This window comes from Xenopus laevis, chromosome 5L, assembly GCF_017654675.1.
Source record: "Xenopus laevis strain J_2021 chromosome 5L, Xenopus_laevis_v10.1, whole genome shotgun sequence".
In the NCBI taxonomy this organism is placed as follows: domain Eukaryota; kingdom Metazoa; phylum Chordata; class Amphibia; order Anura; family Pipidae; genus Xenopus; species Xenopus laevis.
The window spans coordinates 44,403,065-44,423,086 of NC_054379.1; the positions used below are offsets into that span (position 1 = coordinate 44,403,065).

Genomic DNA, 20,022 nt, shown 5'->3' on the forward strand with positions numbered 1-20,022 from the left:
TTTTAAAGGCAGCAGATTGAAGCTCGTATTTTTCATCAGAAGTGTTCACATATGGTCCAAAACAACTAAATACTGGAAAATGTATAACAAAGCATAGAAACCAAATAAGGCAGGCATCTTCCTTTGTCTCCTAGAACTGTATTGCAATCCATTTGCAATGAAATATCCCAATAACGTCCAAATGCTGTCTTAGCGATCAAGGGCTCTGTCCACATGCTTACCTGGTCCTTGCAAAGATAAGCAGTACATGGTTATAATTATAAGAAAGCATAATTGTATGTTTAAATAATATAGATCTAATATGACGATTTACCAAAGTACTTAAAAGGTCCAAATGAAACCTAAGAAAGAAAAGCAATTTTGTCACATTTAGTTTAAACTTACAAACCAAATGCTGCCTCATGTTATGACAGTATAAAGTATGCTAAAAGCAGAACTGCTATTTTTATATTCTTTGGGTATTCAGCTGCTTTTAAACTTCTTGCAAACTTAGACTCTAAAATGTCAAAACTACACACACACAGATATATAATTTCACACATTAAATTGTCCTTATAAAGCCCCTCTTAAGCCAATTATGCTATAGTAAAGTAGAAATAATAATGATAAGCAGCATAACAGGCAAACATTAAATGCTTAGTCTAACACTTCAAAAATGAAGTCAATAGCATCTGCTGAAGAGAGAGAGAGATCTAGCAAAGTTTATACCACAATTTTTCTATCTTTATCAGTTGTGAACACATTTTCAAGTTCCAAGCTTAGCTTCCATGGAGGTGATTACCACACCTTCATATTGGGTGTGTGCTTTAAAGGTCCATTGCATTAACAACCATGAGAGAAATGCGCTTGAACCAAGCTAAATATCAGCTGAGTACTAAAATGGCAAAAATACAATACAAGCTGGTTATTGAGAAGCATGCACTACTCTGGTGTAATTTTTTTTTTTTAACACATGCCCATGTCTATGTTCACCCCATTACAAAAAAAAAAAAAATCACCTTAGTTTGCGTTTGGACCCAACAGTTCAGTGAACAATCATGAAGTCCAGAGTCTTATTTGGAAATAAGGACTTACAGTGTCTATGAGTCACTAGTCTCAAAGTTAGAAACATTCCAAGTTTAGCATTTTATAGGAATTTTACATGTTCAATTCATGATTTATACCAAAAGGCAAATAAAATCACTAGGTTCTCTCCTCCACAAAATGGTTGCCGACACATTGTGCCAGGCTTAAGACTTCTTTTCTCCCTGTATTTTCTTCAAACAGAACCACTTTTGCAAGTTTCTAAGTGTTCTAGAAATGGGAACAAAGGCGGATGTGGCCACATCTTCGGAATAGTCCGACGCTCTCAGGCCTCTGAAGCAAATGAGGGGAGGAAAATAAAAAGCTGAAATACAAGGTTCACCTGATAAGTTTTAAATTAAGCATTATAAGCTGGACAGTGTAAAAATGTGGCTTTTTGGCTCAAAAGAGTCTGAGTCTTGGTGTGCAAAACGAGTACTTGGCCATCCCACCATAGCATTCTCGCAGTGGGACTGTCAGGGAAGTCTTGACTGGGGAGTATTTGTTTTGTTTACCTATCAGGCGTAAATTTCCAGGCACTCAGTTCATTTTGGGCTTGTTCCAGTTTGTCTTTTGTCTGTTCCAGTTCCGCTTTCATTTTGATGAAAAACAAGTTGATGGCAGGGTCGACCATAGTTGCTCTCAGCTGGGCAACACTTGGCTGCTGTACTTGCTTGAGATGCTGTATCTGATTCTGCAGAGGTTACAATTGGAGACCGTTAAAACATGCCCTCAATGCTATGACAGGCAAGGTACTCTAAAACAATATTAAGAAAAAAATTGCTGAGAGAATATACACACCCAACCTCAACATAAGACCTTAAATGGACATCTTTTTTACACTAACTCCTATTTGTATTTCTAGATAGAGAAAGGAACTCTATATAATTAACTTAATTCCAGCTCCTTATCATATGCAATTTTAGGCATAATATGAATAGATTAGTACATTTCTCTCCCCTCAATGGATCTACAGAAGCAAATGAGAACTACTGTAAATAAAAGTTTATTCCAATAGGCATTTTGTAAAATGATTTGCATCAGTACAGTTGAACTGGGACATTATCCCAACAGGTTTTATCTTTTTAAACAATTTAAGATATTAAAAGTATAAGAGGCATTCAAGGCATCATTAGGCTATGATTAATCAAACAAAATGTCAACCTACAAGAAAAATCTTAATAAAAATTCAATCGCATAAACAAATTAAGTCTACAGTGTGATGGGTCAAGGCATTTGAGTAAGTCATAACAGAATAGTAGCCTTGTTATGTAGATTGTACAGAGATTGGCAACTTTCTAGTACATGTGTGTGGACATGTGATTTATAGTAAGGCTACTATAGTACTAATGAGGTAAAGTGGAGGAGGCTCTTACTATAGTTTATAAGAGGTGGTTAATACTACTATCAATTCAAGTTCTTACATTGCGCACAAAAGGCTTCAGGCATTTTAAAGATGTTAAGTAAACGCAAGTTTTAACACGCCTGGGAGGACCGCACCAGGTTTGCAATTCTATCTATGTAAAATATTGATATGAAATCGTCTTTACAATGGGGAATTTAATAGTTCTCTGGACACAACTTTAAACAAAAAATCTCCAACAGATTACATGGCTGGTATGTTTTTTGCAAAGGAAAAGGTTTGGCCCAGGGTCTGAGGTTAGCTCCCCCCCCCCCCCCCGAGACAAAGACACCCTGAGCACCTTACAAATGAGCGCAAATGCACTACAGGTGCAACACAAGAGCCAGAATATTTTTAATGTCTCAAGAGGAAAATTCTTGAAAATTAAAAAATGTATAAACTCCATCAGCAAACAGAAATAGTGGCCATAAAATAAAGCTTGATGACAGTTAACTGGGCTGTGTGTATCAAAGGCCAAAGCAGACAGTATGGTTAATGTCACAGCAGGTGCAGTCTCTGACTACATTTGGGCCTGGAAAATTCTACCATATAAATCGTCCTCACAAAAACTAATGTTGCTTCTGCTAAACTATGAGGTAAATTTCTGCTTTCTAATACATTCCCTCTAGATTTGGTAATGCATTTCCCCATGGACCTTGCACATTTCACTTATCTACAGAAAAAAAAAAAAACCTTTTTCAACATTAGTTAAATTATATTTATCCTAATTATATTTCTGAATGAAAGAGTAAAATATGAAAAGAAATGTCAGATTTTACTTCCAAATGTGTACCAGCACAATCAGAACAAATCATCAGGCCAAAGTAAAGCCACAGCTGTAGCTTGTTAAGCTTTTAGGGTAAGGGCACTCTGAGTGGATCATCCTTTCCTCAGTCTGTTTGTACTCGGTTTGAGAAAAGAGGATTTACTCTCATCTGCTCCCTCCTGTAGACCCATTGACAGGCAAGGAGCCACTTGTGTTGAGCTTCCGTGGATGTCGACACAGAAACATGAGAGCTTGCATTTTTGCATGCAAATGTACACAGTGTAGCCACACACATGCCAATGCTGTGCTTGTTTAAGCAGCCCTGTCACCCACACATAAAAAGCTGTATAATGAAATTAAACATTGAACCCAAATTCTTTTTTTCATTAAAACATCAATACGTGTGATAAAGCTGTTTAAATATGTGAGCTGTCAATCAAATATTACCTGCCCCACCTCTATGCCCAAGGCAATCTTGCTTTCACGTTCCATTCAGCACTTCCTAGATGTCACTGCGCTTCTCACAATCCCCTTCTCTCCTCATGTTCTATAAATTATGTAAGGCACTGCACATGGGCATTAAGTTCCCCATTCTGGTGCATACACAAGATTTTGTGGTGATGCACAACTTGCCTTAATAACAGTGTCCACAAAATGGCAGCTGCCTGCTTGCTGGAATAGTGTTATTGCAAGACTGAAGGAAACAAAATTCAAATAATATATATAGTGTATAAGGATTTAGAATTATTTCTTTGGATGATAGTTCCCCTTTAATGGGGCTACATGGAGGAGCAGATAATAGTGGATCCACTTTCCTCCTCCTGTGTGCAAAACGTATGCCAAGAAAACCAGATGATCCAGTGTGCCCTTCCCCATAAGTATATAAAAACGTATTATACAGCGTGCTTCACAGTGGACTACCAATTTCTTTTGATTGTGCTTGCAGGGAACAGAAGTAGAATGTTTCACTTTGATTTTTGTTATTTCTTGCACTAAATAGGGCAAAATATGAAACAAAATGACTAATTAAAACAGCAGGCAGAAAGCAAATTCAGCACTAATGCTGAAACGGGCTATATTGCACTTCTATTGTATTTGGTCTTACAAAAGAAAACCCCTTTCTCAAATTCTAATTTGACATAAAAAAAACGAATTTGCTAGTAGTAGGAGTCCTAATGTGGAAAACAGAGAAGCTGCATTTGGAATTAAAGGGATTCTGTCACGATTTTTATTTCTAATTTACATGGTTTACAATGCAAATACTTCACGCTATAATAAATTTCTTAAAAAAAAATACACTTGTTGGTTCAGTTAAGTTGTAATATTGGTGTGTAGGCTCCATCTCAGGTAATTTTTCCTGGTCATGTGCTTTCAGAAAGAGCCAGCACTTTAGGATGGAACTGCTTTCTGGCAGGCTGTTGTTTCTCCTACTCAATGTAACTGAATGTGTCGCAGTGGGACCTGGATTTTACTATTGAGTGCTGTTTTCAGATCTACCAGGCAGCTGTTATCTTGTGTTAGGGATCTGCTATCTGGTTACCAGGTGGATCGAGGGCCGCATCTTTTTAAGCCTAGCACATCGACAACTGCCCCATCACAGAAGCCTGACGGAGAGCCCCATATTCTGGCCCAATAAGCGGCCTACTTTGTCTGCAGCTTTTCTTGGGCCAATGTACGGCCACCTTCAGATTTTAAGCTACACTGGGACAGGGACAACCTTACTTGCAGCAATCATTAATTTCTGTAGGAGTCATCAGGAAAAAAGCTTGAAAATTTAAATTCAGCTCATGTGAAAATATAACAATTGCAGTGCTCAACAATTGAGTTTTTTTTTATCCCCAACATTTCAGATTCACCGCAGTTATACTGAGAAATTAAGAAAATTCATGAAAAATATTCATACAACAAAAAAAAAATGTATGCAGTGAACCAAATGGTTATGATGGAAGTGAAGACCTGGCCTAGTACTAACCGTGCATTCCTGCATCTCCTGTTCCTTTGTGGCCAGTCTCATCACCAATATATTTTCTCTTCGGGCAGATTCCTGCTGTTGCTGCTTCAGCTTCTCCTCAGACTCCCTCAGTCCAGTGACATCATTAGCTGAAATCATTAAAAATATAATCTTACAATGGAATAGCCTTTAGGTGTTGTAATGTAAAAGGGACTGTGCACCCTATGAATACATTTTATTATGATCTAGAAATAAGTATTAAATATATATTCTTTTTTGGTCTACACATGACCAATAAATAGCATTGTGTTGAAACTGTATTCTAACTCGCCTTTTAATTTAAAAAAGATTCGAACAGCGGGCCATCACTATGTTTGCTTGTCCTGTGATCAGGATAATTTATTTAACTTAGCATACTTAAATTAAAGGATGTCATTCTTTTCAATTGTTCCTTTTAAATTTGTTAAATTAATTGCCTTATACTCTGCCTCTTTTCAGCTTTCAAACAGGGGTCACTGACCATCCAAGGCAATAAAAATCTATTGGACTTGAGCCTAGAATTTTAAAGTTTCTTTTTATTACGACCCTCTCCTATTCACCTTCCTATTCAAAACACTGCCTGGTTGCTTAGTAAATTGGACCCCAGCAAACAGTTACACAAAATGAAAAGTTGGAAAGCGAATTGCAAACTGTCTACATCATGGTAAAAACCCATTTAAATATAGATATGAACTCTTCAGCTCCAGTTGCCATGCATCAGGCATTTGATAAGGAGAAGCTTATTAAACAGCAGACTTTTCCTCCTGCAGTTGCTACTAAGCAGCAGAAAACTGGAACATTAAAGAGCTTTCAGTTTCATTTTCTGCTCGGCTTAATTTAAAAAAATAGCACAAAGTTCTGTTTATTGAACTCATGTTGAACAAAATAAAGAATGCCCCATTTAAACATTCATCTGGTTGGTAGAAGTTTATTACTATTCATTGTACATTTTGCTTTTAAACCTTCTAGGTTAGCAGGCCCCAACAAAAATCAATAAAAAAATTACAATAATAACAACAGAGAAGCTGCACAGTCATTAAAAAGATAAATTGTCTTAAAAAGAGACAATAGTATGGCTAATAAGTAAAGAAAACATACAAAAAAGATAATTAAGACCAATTGTAAAGATGCTTTGACTTACTAATGTGTTCAATCTCAGGGGACAGAAGGATGCACTTCGAGTACAAACGTACATGATCTAAAAACCTCCACAATTAGGTGCGCTAAGTGAGCTGAACAACATTGTCTGTCTCTTCCATTAGCCAGAGAGCAGTTTGTTCATATTAAACCATTTGACTAATCCAATACCACACATCATATTACATATACTGTACTATTTTATTTGCAAGGAAAACATTTATCACTGCAAAAGCATTGCATTTTTTTTTTACTTTTCTCAAATAACAAGCTGCCAGGACACATTACCTGTCAGGGCACCACCTAAATTAAATGCATACTAAAGACCAAGCTGAACGTGACATTTAAACTTGGGATCCACCTAATTCTGGATTTTTCAGCAAGATGCATCTGAATCCAATCAGGACTTTAAATCGTGACAAGTTATGGCACAGACTTTTTTTCATGCATGTAATTTGGAGGGGAGGGGCTTGGGATATCATTAATGTGAACCATAATTTTTTTTTTTTAATAAAGTAAAAAAACATTATTTTTCACTTACAGTTAAGATCTGTGTATTTATTTTCCAGAGCTTGCACATAAGCTTCATATTGTTTCCACCTATAGTGAAGTGACAAAACAAAATCTATTTTAATCCTGTAGACATTATCTGGGAAATTAAATATGTTAGAAACAAGGTTAATAAACAATTGCACAGATTAAGATTACAATAGCATAAACTACTCAATTTAATTAGTTTGTTAGTAGAGGTTATGTTTCCTTGACTTGAAACAACAATTTAGGAACTGTAACTTGTTGAACCAACCACTGTGAATTAGCAGGGATATTTAGGACAAGATCTCTACATATTAAGTGACATTAATATTAAAGCCATATTAAATGCGCAGTTTTAATTTATAGTACAGTACTGAACAAACAAAAACTGGATAATTAGTTCAAAGGCTGTCGCTTAGAGACTCTTTATACAGAGCTTATTATCTCTCTTTAAATTAATAGTATTGCTTAAAGGAGAAGGAAAGTCTTCTTGTACTTGGGGTGCCAAATGTTAGGCACTTGCCCCGGTGCTCCTATCAGCACAAAAATGCACCGGCCCGGGAATCTTCCAGTGAGCATCATGAAGCGATCCTCTTCCTGCTTCTTTGCGTGGCTGCGCATGCACTGTAGCTATTTCATTCTCCTGCGGAAGAGGATCGCTCCGTGGTGCTCACTGGTATAACCCCGGGCCGGTGCAGTTTTCTGCTGAAAGGAGCACTGGCCTGGGGTTTCAGGTAAGTAAATACAATCACTTGGGGGTGCCTAACATTTGGCACCCCAAGTGCAAGAAGACTTTCCTTCTCCTTTAAATGGACAGGGTGAATTCATTAATTGGAGGGGATGACATCAAGGGTAGCTTCACTACAAAATTTGAATTTTTCTGGAAAACACCCCAACCAAGATTTATTATGCCCTGAAGCAACTTAAAGCCCATGTCAAAAAATACTCCAGGTAAAACCTGTTGAAATCATATAGAAGCCAATGGCAGAGGTCCCTATAACCATATTTTTTTTGCCTTCATGATTTTACGTTGGTTTTCGGTCGAAGACTCGATAAATTTTAGTTATTTAATGTTTTTTAGCCTATAAGCTTGATAAATTTGAGGTATTCAACTTTTTTCCCTGATTGCATTCAATAGTTTTTTTTACATTCGGATTTTTTCATAAATAAGCAAACATTTGAGTTGTAAGTTCATTTAAAGTAGATAAATAAGCCCCTAAGTGTAGCAGTGCTAGCAAATTTCATTGTTAAGTTTCTCAGACTGTGTAAAAACAGACCCTCGGCTGGCATTTACTCACTTGTATGTACCCGGAGGAACTGAGCCAGCCTCGGTGCAGACACACCGAGCAGATTTTGGCACTCAGGCCGACACAGTGCGCCTCTGGGTGGAGACACGGTGAATGCCAGTTTTTTTCAAAATGAATCAGTTAATAGTGCTGCTCCAGAAGAATTCTGCACTGAAATCCATTTCCGAAAAGAGCAAACAGATTTTTTTTGACTTGGGGCAGCTGGGAAATTGACAATATGTATAGCCCCATGTCAGATTTCAAAATTGAATATAAAAAAATCTGTTTGTGCTTTTGAGAAATGGATTTCAGTGCAGAATTCTGCTGGAGCAGCACTATTAACAGATGCGTTTTGGAAAAAAACATGTTTTCCCATGACAGGATCCCTTTAAGTTTGTCTTCACTATTCCTCTCTCAGCATCTGTTTCTCTTCATTCTGTCTTCATTTGGGAGTTGGGATGAATGATGAATGATTCAATATATCTTATAGGGGAGCTATTTTTGCCTAGATGTATTAGAGCTCACTATATTAAAATCACCAGATATCATGTCTCTCTACATGCAGAATTCGTGCAAAAGGCAGTTATTTTGTAAGATGATGTTTGTACTGGATTAAGTTATTTGAGTGAGCTCTAATACATCTGCTAGGCAAAAGGAGCCCCCGCTATAAGCTATACAGTTATGTCCATAAATATTTGGACAGAGACAACTTTTTTCTGATTTTGGTTCTGTACATTACCACAATGAATTTTAAATGAAACAACTCAGATGCAGTTGAACTGCAGACTTTCAGCTGTAATTTAGTGGGTTGAACAAAAAGAGTGCATAAAAAAATGTGCATACAATTTCTTCATTTCAGAGGCTCAAAAGTAAATGGACAAATTAAAAAACTGAAAATAAAATGTTAATTTCTTTGTTGAAACCCCTTTGCTGGCAATGACAGCCTGAAGTCTTGAACTCATTGACATAACCAGATTCTGGGTTTCCTCCTTTAATGCTCTGCCAGGCCTTTACTGCAGCGGCTTTCAGTTGCTGTTTGTGGGACTTTCTGTCCAAAGTTTAGTCTTCAACAAGTGAAATGAATGCTCAATTGGGTTCAGAACAGGTAACTGACTTCACCATTCAAGAATATTCCACTTCTTTGCTTTAATAAACTCCTGGGTTGCTTTGGGTCATTGTCCATCTGTATTATGAAACACTTCAATTTGACTGCATGTAGCTGGATTTGAGCAGAAAGTGTCTCTAAACACCTCAGAAATCATTCGGCTGCTTCTGTCCTGTGTCAGATCATGGATAAACACTAAGTGTCCCAGTGCCACTGGCAGCCATGCACGCCCAAGCCATCACACTGCCTCTGCCGTTTTACAGATGATGTGGTATGCTTTGGATCATGAGCTGTTCCACACCTTCTCCATACTTTTTTCTTGCCATCATTCTGGTAGAGGTTGATCTTGGTTTCATCAGTCCAAAGAATATTTTTCCAGAACTGTGCTGGCTTTTTTAGATGTTTTCTAGCAAAGTCCAATCTATCCTTTCTTTTCTTGAGGCTTATGAATGGCTTGCAACTTGCAGTGCACCCTCTGTATTTACTTTCATGCAGTCTTCTCTTTATGGTAGACTTGAATATCGATACGCCTACTTCCTGAAGAGTGTTTGGCTTGTTGTGAAGGGGTTTTTCTTCACCATGGAAATGATTCTGCGATCATCCACCACTGTTCTCTTCAGTGGACGTCCAGGTCTTTTTGCGTTGCTGAGTTCACCAGTGCGTTCTTTCTTTCTCAGGATGTATCAAACGGTAGATTTTGCCACTACAATATTGTAGCAAATTCTCGGATGGGTTTTTTCTGTTTTTGCAGCTTAAGGATGGCTTGTTTCACCTGCATGGAGAGCTCCTTTGACCACATGTTCTTCCACATACAAGCACCCCCCCTTCAAATCAACTCCATGGCTTTTATCTGCTTCATTGATAATGACATAACGAAGGAATTGCCCACATCTGCTCATGAAATAGCCTTTGAGTCAATTGCCCAATTACTTTTGAGCCACTGAAATGAAGTGATTGTGTTAAAAAAAGGCTTTTTAGTTCCTCACATTTTATGCAAACTTTTTGTTCTACCCACTGAATAAAAGCTGAAAGTCAGCAGTTCAACGGCATCTGAGTTGTTTCATTTAAAATTCATTGTGGCAATGCACAGAACCAAAAGTAGAAAAAAAAGTTTTATTTATGGACCTAACTGTATTGGATCATTCATCTGACACCTCCTGAATGAAAACAGAATGAAGAAAAACAGATGCTGAGAGAGGAATAGTGAAGACAAACTTGATTATTTCAGAAACGGTACAGAATTTTTAATTGATTGTATTTAGAAGCCAATACAACATTTTCATGTTCACTATAGTTCCCCTTTAAGCATGTCATTCACCATCAACAACCCTGTATAGCAAGAAAATAAGATGCTTTCCAGCACACTTGTCCCCTCTTGCATCAATACTTTACCTTTGCAATAGATCTTCTCTGGGTAAGACCTTAAAGTCAGATTCGTTGAGACGAACCTAAAAAATAATATTTTTTTTTAGTTCAAGATTTGAAATAACGTGGATGGAATTTAAAGTGGACCTGTCACCCAGACACAAAAATCTGTATAATAAAAGTCCTTTTCAAACTAAACATGAAATCCAATTTCTATTTTTTATTAAAGCATTCATAGCTATTGTAAGGTCATTTAAAAATCTCAGCTGCCAATCAAATATTGTCTGCCCCTCCTCTATGCCCGTGCATAGAGGTGGGGCAGACAATTACTTTCACTTTCCATTCAGCACTTCTTAGATGTCACTGCTCCCCACACATTCCCCCAGTTCTCTTTACCATATAACTGTGTAACCAGGGCATGGGGATGGACATCGGATCCCCCATTCTGGTGCACAAACAAGATTCTGAGATGATGCAAGGCTTGTCTTAACAGTGTGGACAAAATGGCTGCTGCCTGCTTGCTATAATTTTGAAATCCCAGACTGAATAATTTATATTGTGTAATTAAAGTTCACTTTCCTTGACTAATGTGATAAACAAATTTTGGGTGACGGGTCCCCTTTAAAATAGGAAAGAGAAAATGTTATGGTTTTACCTTTTTTGGGAGAGGTTCTTCGTTGGTCATGGTGACCTGAATAAGAAAAAAAATATTAGACGATCAGATATTGGTCGGAAAACAAAGTTGTGTATCTCAATAATGGGGGCAGAAAGAATGGGAATATAATGAATACAGAACATTTCTGCTGTTTCAATCTGCACAACTGTAACTACAGGAAGACGTCTATACCATGAATGACCGTAGTGTTTTCCTTCCTTTTGGCCCACAGGCAATCATATTTCTGGTCTGTTCATGTATTTTCAACTTAAAACAGTGATTCCTATTTAAATTAACTTTTAGTATGTTATAGAATGTCCTATTCCTAGCAACTTTGCAATTGGTTTTCATTTTATTTATAGTTTTTAAATTATGCGCATTCCTCTTCTGTCTCTTTCCAGCTTTCTCTGACCCTGGCTGCCAAAAAAAACTATTTTACAGTTATTTTTACTTTGTATTACTGATCTTTCTGTTCCATTCCTCTAATATTCATATCCCAGTTTCTCATTCAAAACACTCCCTGGTTGCTAGAGTAAGACCCTAGCAACCAGATAGATGCTGAAATACTAGACTGGAGAGCAAGTGAACAAAAAGATAAATAACTGAAAACCACAAAAAATAAAGACTAATTGTAATTTGTCTCAGAATATCATACTAAAAGTTAATTCAAATGTAAAGAGACCCTTTAAGCCCAAGTGTTTACTGCCCCACTGAACACAGACTAAACATGAGAACAGCACACACATTTTGAGCAAATACAATACCATCCTGATTTTCTATTTAGGAGAAAATAGTAAAATACAAAACTTGTTATGATAATGAAGTGATGAGCTGGTGATAACAAAAACACACAAATGTTATTACAGTATTGGGCATTAACAATTAAATCAGTATTACCCAAACATGTTATATTAATTGGTTTACGTGCACAGTCATAATAAAGACAAGATATCCCTGCTACACTTTTTTTTATCAATGCAGAAGCTTGTTCATTTGGATGGATCTAATCTTTGGAGATGCACGATTTTGATCTCCACTTGCACCATACATGAAAAAACAGCTCTATAGCATACCTATGAAAGGCATAATCACCAGGAAATAGGCAACACAAGAAAAAAAAAACTAGCTTTATTAGTTCAGTTGAAAAATATACAGATTAGAATAAAAACTTTGTTTCAGAAGGCCAATGGGCAGAGGGGGTCTGCAGAAACAGACAAAGATGCTCTCGTAACCATGGGTTAGCAAAGACTGAATTACATGCCCAGAATTGGTCAGGCCAGTTAGCTGATCAGCCACACTGCCAGAAAAATTGAATGCCAGATCAGGATTGGTTTGACAATTGTACCTCCAAAAGTAAATGAAGTGGAGCTGAATCTCCTCTGGATTTGTGAACATGCTGGCCGTCTGCCCAAACAAATAAAAAAAAAGAAAAGGTGGCCAGGCATGTCATGCACTCATATGGTACAGGTATAGGATTCCTTATCCAGAAAGCTCTGGAATGGATGTCTCCCATAGACTCCATTTTATCCAAATAATCCAAATTTTAAAAAATGATTTCCTTTTTCTCTGTAATAATAAAACAGTAGCTTTTACTTGACCCAAACTAAGATATAATTAATCCTTATTGGAAGCAAAACCAGCCTATTGGGTTTATTTAATATTTAAATTAATTTCTAGTAGACTTAAGGCATGAAGACCCAAATTACGGAAAGATCCATTATCTGCAAAACCCCAGGTCCCGAGCATTCTGGATAACAGGTCCCATACCTGTACCATACAAACGGAATGGAAGATACCGAAATGGCCATACTCCATTATTTCTTTTAGTTCAGGATGACAGCCAAAATCATTTCAACTGCAAGCAGAAAAAGAAGCTTATATGTGCATGCATGTCAAGTTCTGTTCCCTGTTACAGCTCCATCTAGTGGACTGGTTTGATTCAGTAGTATTGACTATCATATGGACCCCCAACACCTCAAATCATAGGACATGTCAGGCCCTCGAACTACAAAGTGACAAAACCAGTCACAAGTACTGTTTGGCACAAACTGTCTCTGGATCGTGTGACTTTTATAGGTCAAATGATTTCAAAACCCACTGAGAAAGAGGAGAAACGTTCTTACCCACGTTACAGCCCGTAATTAGATTCAGGTTTTTTTTTTTAATAATGCAGTGGTCATAGATCTGCAGGATGATATTTAGGCAATAAAACATAGCATATATATATATATATATATATATATATATATATATACACACACACACACACACACACACACACACACACAAACAAACAGCATACAAAACCGCACCAGCAGGACTTCATACAAAATAAACAAAAAAGAAAAATATATATACACACGTGCAAACATACACAATTTCTGCAAAATGTTTAAAATCCTAGATTACAGCAAACTGGCTTCTAAAGCCACAGACTGGTGTCTGAAAACACCAAGTCCTGTACTGATCTTCAATTTTTAATACATTTCATTGGTAGCAGGGCAATGAAAGAGTTGTGGCTTAAAGTGGTTGTTCACCTTCAAACAACTAGTTGGTTTCAGATAGATCACCAGAAATAACGACTTTTTCCAATGACTTTCTATTTTCCAATGACTTTCTATTTTCTATGTGTGACGGTTTTTCTAATATTGAAGTGTAAATTGTCATTTCTCTCCTTCTGAAGCAGCTCTGGGAGGGGGGTGGCCGATCCTGTAAACTATTCTAAATGGATACATTTAGTTGATACATTTCTTATCTTTGTCCCTGATGAGCAGAATCTCTGGGTTTCATTACAGGCAGCTGTTAGACTTGATACAATTGTTGCTAATACTCCAGAGATGCTGCTGAGAAATGGATCAACTCAATGTTGTAAAATTGTAACAGTTCAGAGTCTGCCCCTGAATTAGTGAGCTGCCAGACTGAAACACCAGAGACACAAACATTCAACTTTACACTTAGATTTTGGAAAAAACTTAAAAAATAAATAATGGAAAGTATTTGAAAAAAGTCTTTATTTCTGGGGAACAATCTAGGAACAACTGAATTGAAAAAAGTGTTTGGAAGGTGAACAACCCCTTTAAGCAGGAGATATGGATCAAGTGAAATGTTGTTTTTTTCAAATTGCTAATTTACACTTTTTGACTTCAGTTTTTTTAAGGCAGCCATCGTGTGCAAATGTGACACAATGCTTTCATATTAAGTAAACTGCATACAAGCAAGATTACCTGTATGACAAAATAAGCCTTTAATGAGGCACTCCATATAGGGTTCTTTATTCTTTATTGATTTATACATTGGGCTCTGTGTATAAGGACACCAAGAAAGGTTATTTGTGACACTTTCAGTACAAAAATGGGGAGAGGGCTAACCTGACTGATCTGCTTTGCAGGGTTTTGTGATAGCTTTCTCTAAACCTTTATCACTTCTCTATAAGAAAACGGAAAGAATATTTACAAATCAAATAACCACAAAACCTTTCCAGTTTCATTAGATGTAAGTGAGAAACACCAATACGATTATGCATTAACCATCTAAAATGAACGTTAAATATACTGTGGCAAATAGCTGGAAATGCACAAGGAGGAAAAAAAACCCACACACATACAGGGCAATAACTAGGAATTGACAAGGAAAACACCTGGCTTATTAAATTCCTAAATGGAAGTGACCAAGCCTAAATAACTAGTGGGCCGACATGGGTGGCTGTCTGACACTATCTACACAACATGCAGTAATAGTTTAAAAATAGAATAAAAAAAAAAACAACGATCAGTAAACAAAATTGCACAAAGTATTTTCTCCCTTGGAGTCATCAAACCACAGCAACAAAACACCCGATCAAACCACAGCAACAAAACACAGACTCAATTTTATCCAAATAATCCAATTTTTAAAAAGGATTTCCTTGTTCTCTAGAATAATAAAACATGAATTTGTTCTTGATCCCAACTAAGATATAATTAATCCTTATTGGAAGTAAAACCAGCCTATTGGGTTTAATGGTTAAAAGATTTGCTAGTAGACAAAGGCTCAGTAACATCAAAAAAAAAAAATATATAAAAAAAAAAACACCAAGACAAATTAAACTTTAAAATCACAAAGCCTTTATTAAGAAATAACTAACCGAAACTCTGCTTCCGCTCCACTTCAGAAAAGGCCACACGGCGATGATCCATAGATTTCTCCTCCTGGGCTCTCCCCTATAAGGAGGGCAGGGAAGAGAAATCGAGCGCCACACAATGGATCGACCGATCGCTTTCTGAAGCGGAGTTTCGGTAAGTTATTTCTTAATAAAGACTGCGATTTTAAAGTTTAATTTCTCTTGGTAATTTTTTTCGATGTATACCAACTTATTTTTAATTTTTCTGATGTTACTGACCCTTTAAGGTATGAAGATCCAAATTACGAGTAGTTCCATTATCTGGAAAAACCTCAGGCACCAAGCATTTTGGATAACAGGTCCCATACCTGTATAACGAAAAGGGAAATGTATGGGCTCACCAGAAGCATCTATATACTAAAAACATGGAGGCTCCCCTTTTTATACATGACAAAAGCAAAATTAACATCAAATACCTCTAACGTAGTCCCTTGCAGTGTTTTAATTTGAGTCTGAGAAAACATTGAATCTGCCTCATGTGCTATTGCCCTCAAGAAGTACTTTACTTGGTACCCCAGGGCTTTCCTGGTTCTCCAGTGAGTATAACTATAACTACTTTCCACAATTACATCGTTAGTCAGAAAATAATTCTCTATGGGCGATGCATCAGTTGTTTGACAGTAGAGATGCACCGAATCCAATATTTTGGATTTGGCCGAACCCCCAAATCCTTCTTGAAAGATTCGGCCGAATACCGAACCGAATCCAAACCCTAATTTGCATATACAAATCATGGGTGGAAAGGGGAAAACATTTATACTTTCTTGTTTTGTGACCAAAAAAAAACCAAGCGATTCCGCTCCCCACCCATAATTTGCATATGCAAATTAGGTTTCGGTTCGGCCTGGCAGAAGGATTCGGCCGAATCCTGCTTAAAAAGGCTGAATCCTGGCCAATCCCAAACCGAATCCTTAGCATAATACACTGCCAGGGAGAGATACTTTGATACTACCATTCCTTCTCTACTCAACCATGAAGATTAATCACCAATCATCTTAGAATACAAGCCCATGTGCAGGGCCGGCCTTAGGCCTATTGGACCAATTGGGCCCAATAGGGCCCCGCACCTCTGGGGGGCCCCGCACCTCTGGGGGGCCCCGCACCACAGGGCAGCACAGATAATATTTCCCTCAGCACATGATGCTGCCTGGCCTGCCCCCAACTTTGAGAGTCCGGCCCATCCCCAAATCCATAGGTCTAGCCTGCCCCCAACTCTCATAGGCCCAGCTTTCCTCCAACCTTGATAGGTCTTGCCTGCCCCCAATCCAACCAAGCCTGCTCCCAAGCTGAATCAGCCCAGCCCCAAACTAATTGGCCCACTCCACTCTCCTATTTCCTCCCTCTCTCTCTTACCCTGTGTGCCCCTATTATGTGCCCCTATTTCATCCCTCTCACTCTCTTACCTTGTCTGCCCCTTTCCTTTCTATTTTATGCCTATATGCCCTTATTTTCCTAAATACTTGGTGTGTCAGTAGCCAGCAACACTTTGTCTAGGGGCCCCGCCAACATGGTCCCAATTGGGCCCCACATTTGATAGGACCAGCCCTGCCCATGTGACTAGTGAAAACCAGAGACAGGACTAGAGAAAGCAGTAGAAACTGGGTACTTGAGCCAATAAACACTACTATGCATCAACTGAAAGCCACGGTTTTGCAATTGGCACACGGGTGTGACATTAGTACAGCACCTTGCTGGAAAGAACCACTAAAGTTACAATAGAAAACAGGTAAAAAGGCTTCCTCTTCCGACTCTTTCCAGCTTTCAAATGGGGACCCCATCTAAAAACACAAATGCTCTGTAAAGCTAAACATGTATTGTTAATGCTAATTTGTATTATCTTTTTCTATTCAGGCATTCTCCTATTCACACTCCAGTCTCTTATTCAAATCAATGCATGGTTGCTAGGGTAATTTGGACCCTACCAACTTGCTGAAATTGTAAACTGGAGAGTCACTGAATAAAAAGCGAAAGAACAAAATTTATAAAAGATGAAACCCAATTGCAAATAGGCTCAGAACGTCACTCTCTACACCAAAAAGATGAAAACCAATTGCAAATAGGCTCAGAATGTCACTCTCTACACCATACTAAGTTAAAGAAGAATGAAAGGTAACAACTAACCACTTCCCGCTGTAACAGTTCACACACTGATGTAGCCGATCGCTAAGTTTTTAGCCTACGATCTAAGTAAATAATTTGTTTTGGTTGATCAAAATAACAACCTTGGTCTCGGAATGCCGCCGCCATCTTTGTTAGGTAAACGCTACTTCCCGTGCCTACATTCTACCTGTGAACATGCGCGAATGATCCCTCCCTTTGACCTGAGCTAACTATAAGCGTGCCATCGTAGCGAGGATGATCGATTTCTTATTTACGCATGCGCACTGAGGCTCAAGGCTGCCTTTCTATTCAGCAATACTTTTAGTTCACCTTTCGTTCTGCTTTAAAGGGCAGAGACACAAGCTGCTATTTCGGGAGATTAGTCGCCCATCTTCTACGGGCGACTAATCTCCACAAACTGCCTTCCCGTCGGCTAGAATGTAAATCGCCGGTGGGATGGCACAAGGACTGCTTCGTTTTCCTAAGTTGCCTCTCGAGGAAACTTCTGGCGACTTCGGAAAGCGAGTGCCACCCCGCCGGTGATTTACATTCTAGCTAGCGGTCAAGGCAGTTCAGGGAGATGCAGTGATTTGTCTCTGGGCGACTAAACTCCCAAAATAGCAGCATGTGTCTCTGGATAAAGGGTTGTTCACTATTAAATGAAGTATTTATAAAGCAAGAGATAATGTAGTATCACTATTCAGACATTTTGATAAGACATACGTTCTTGTTGATTTTCCCCAAGAATATTCCTTCTTTCCAGAAAGCAGCAGAGCCTGAAAGAATAGCAACTCATAAGCACGATACCCACCAATACAGCACAGGGTATTCAGCAATCTGTAAACATGGGGCAGTATTAGGCCATGTAAATGGCTGCAGGAGAGTGTAGGTTACAAATAGTGCAGTGTCAGGTGGTGGTGCTAAAGGGAAGGCAGCCCTTGTAAGGGTTAATGCTCTCTGGGAAGCACAGTTGTGCCACTGACACATATCGTAGTTTCACTTCCATACCAATGTAACAGTGCAGTAGTGCACACCAGCAGACACGTGACTGCTTACATACATTGCACAGAATAGAGCAATAATTGCAATTAGCACCAGCACGACCTTTGGGAAAGCGTTAGGGTAACAATTGAGTTCGTTTCAGTTTACATGAAGGATGTCCAGCCAGCAACATGTTCAACTGCAGCTCCCACCATCCCGGCTAACACCAGCGGGGGCTGCAGTGAAATATCTCCTTGTCACGTACCTCACTCATGGGATTGGAGCTGCTAATTTCCTGCGATATCCTCTTCTTTAACTACAGCCCTGATTCTAAGGTCAGTGACGAGTAGGCCGCAACCTCCCGAGTTCCGCCATTTTTGGATAGAAGTTAGAACAGATACAGACAAGGCTGGCACCCACCACAGGCACAGTCACCGAGAATCCCCAAACCAACCCACGGTCACAGCCTAATGCCTCGCAACTCAAACCCACCGTGTCCTCCTCTCCGCTCCTGCCTCCCGCCTTATGCGGTGACTGGTGAGTGAGCTGCGCAGCCCGGGCGGCTCCTGTTACTCGCAATTCCACGGCGCTCACAGAACGAGTTGTCTTGGCACTGGCGAGGAATAATATGGCTTGTGCGACGAAAAATCGCTACAGGCTATTGCTTATCTTGGGTCGGTCTCTTTAGCTGTTAGGTTGTTTCCTTCCTTCTCTAGATGCCTCCGACACAAAATGGCGGCAGCGGAGGAAACGAGGCGGGAGTCATTTTACAGTCACACCTCCTGTCCTGCGAGAGATACGCATTCACTTGACTGACCGAACTGGGTATCGAAATTGCTATTGGAAAAATGCTTTTAAACACAAAAATTGTGTAATAGTGAAAACGCTGTCTTGGTTTCACGTCGAGATGTGTATTGTACAATATTCTGGCTGTGAAGTGGCCATGGGAACTGTAGGAATGGAAAACGTGTAAAGTGCTGAAGGACAAAATGTGCCACACAGAGTCTGTCATGAAATGCTGGGGAACTCTCACTGTGACTGTCATGAAATGCAGGTGCCACAGTGTGTCATCATGGGAATGCGGAGTGCCACAATATGTAATCAAATGGTGGGGCAACTGTATCTGTTTTAAAATGCTAGTGCACTTTATGCATCTGATGCTGCTATTCCAACCATAGGAAAAAGGGAATGCTTTTGAGAAATTCGGTGGGGTGGTCACAACGTGGATGTGACATGCACACCGTTAGAAATCACGGGCCCGTACAACAACATTTTCGGGGGCCCCCTGGGCCTAGGGTTGCCGCCTTTTCTGGAAAAGAATACTGGCCTTATATGTTTATCTTTTTTCCCTATTAATAACATTAGAATCATCCATCTTTTTTTACCGGCCAGGTGGCAACCCTACCCAAAAAAAAAACTTTGGCACCAGGGTCCCCCAATAAAAGTTTTTTTTTTTCTGGCACCAATGCTTTTTTTTTTT

The 20,022-nt window shown here is 38.8% G+C and overlaps 1 protein-coding gene across 2 annotated transcripts in view; it reads right to left on the bottom strand.

Moving 5' to 3' along the window:
• Window positions 1-19,727, bottom strand: part of wtap.L (WT1 associated protein L homeolog) — a 32,323-nt gene extending 12,596 nt beyond the window's left edge. Inside the window, 6 exon segments of one of the 2 annotated variants that reach the window (NM_001096113.1) lie at window positions 1,578-1,756; window positions 5,203-5,330; window positions 6,899-6,957; window positions 10,675-10,730; window positions 11,303-11,338; window positions 18,808-19,191. In NM_001096113.1, the coding sequence (NP_001089582.1) occupies window positions 1,578-1,756; window positions 5,203-5,330; window positions 6,899-6,957; window positions 10,675-10,730; window positions 11,303-11,332 (452 nt within the window). In that variant the 5' untranslated portion in view covers window positions 11,333-11,338; window positions 18,808-19,191. 2 annotated transcript variants of the gene reach the window in all.
• Between the last annotated feature and the right edge of the window lie 295 nt (window positions 19,728-20,022).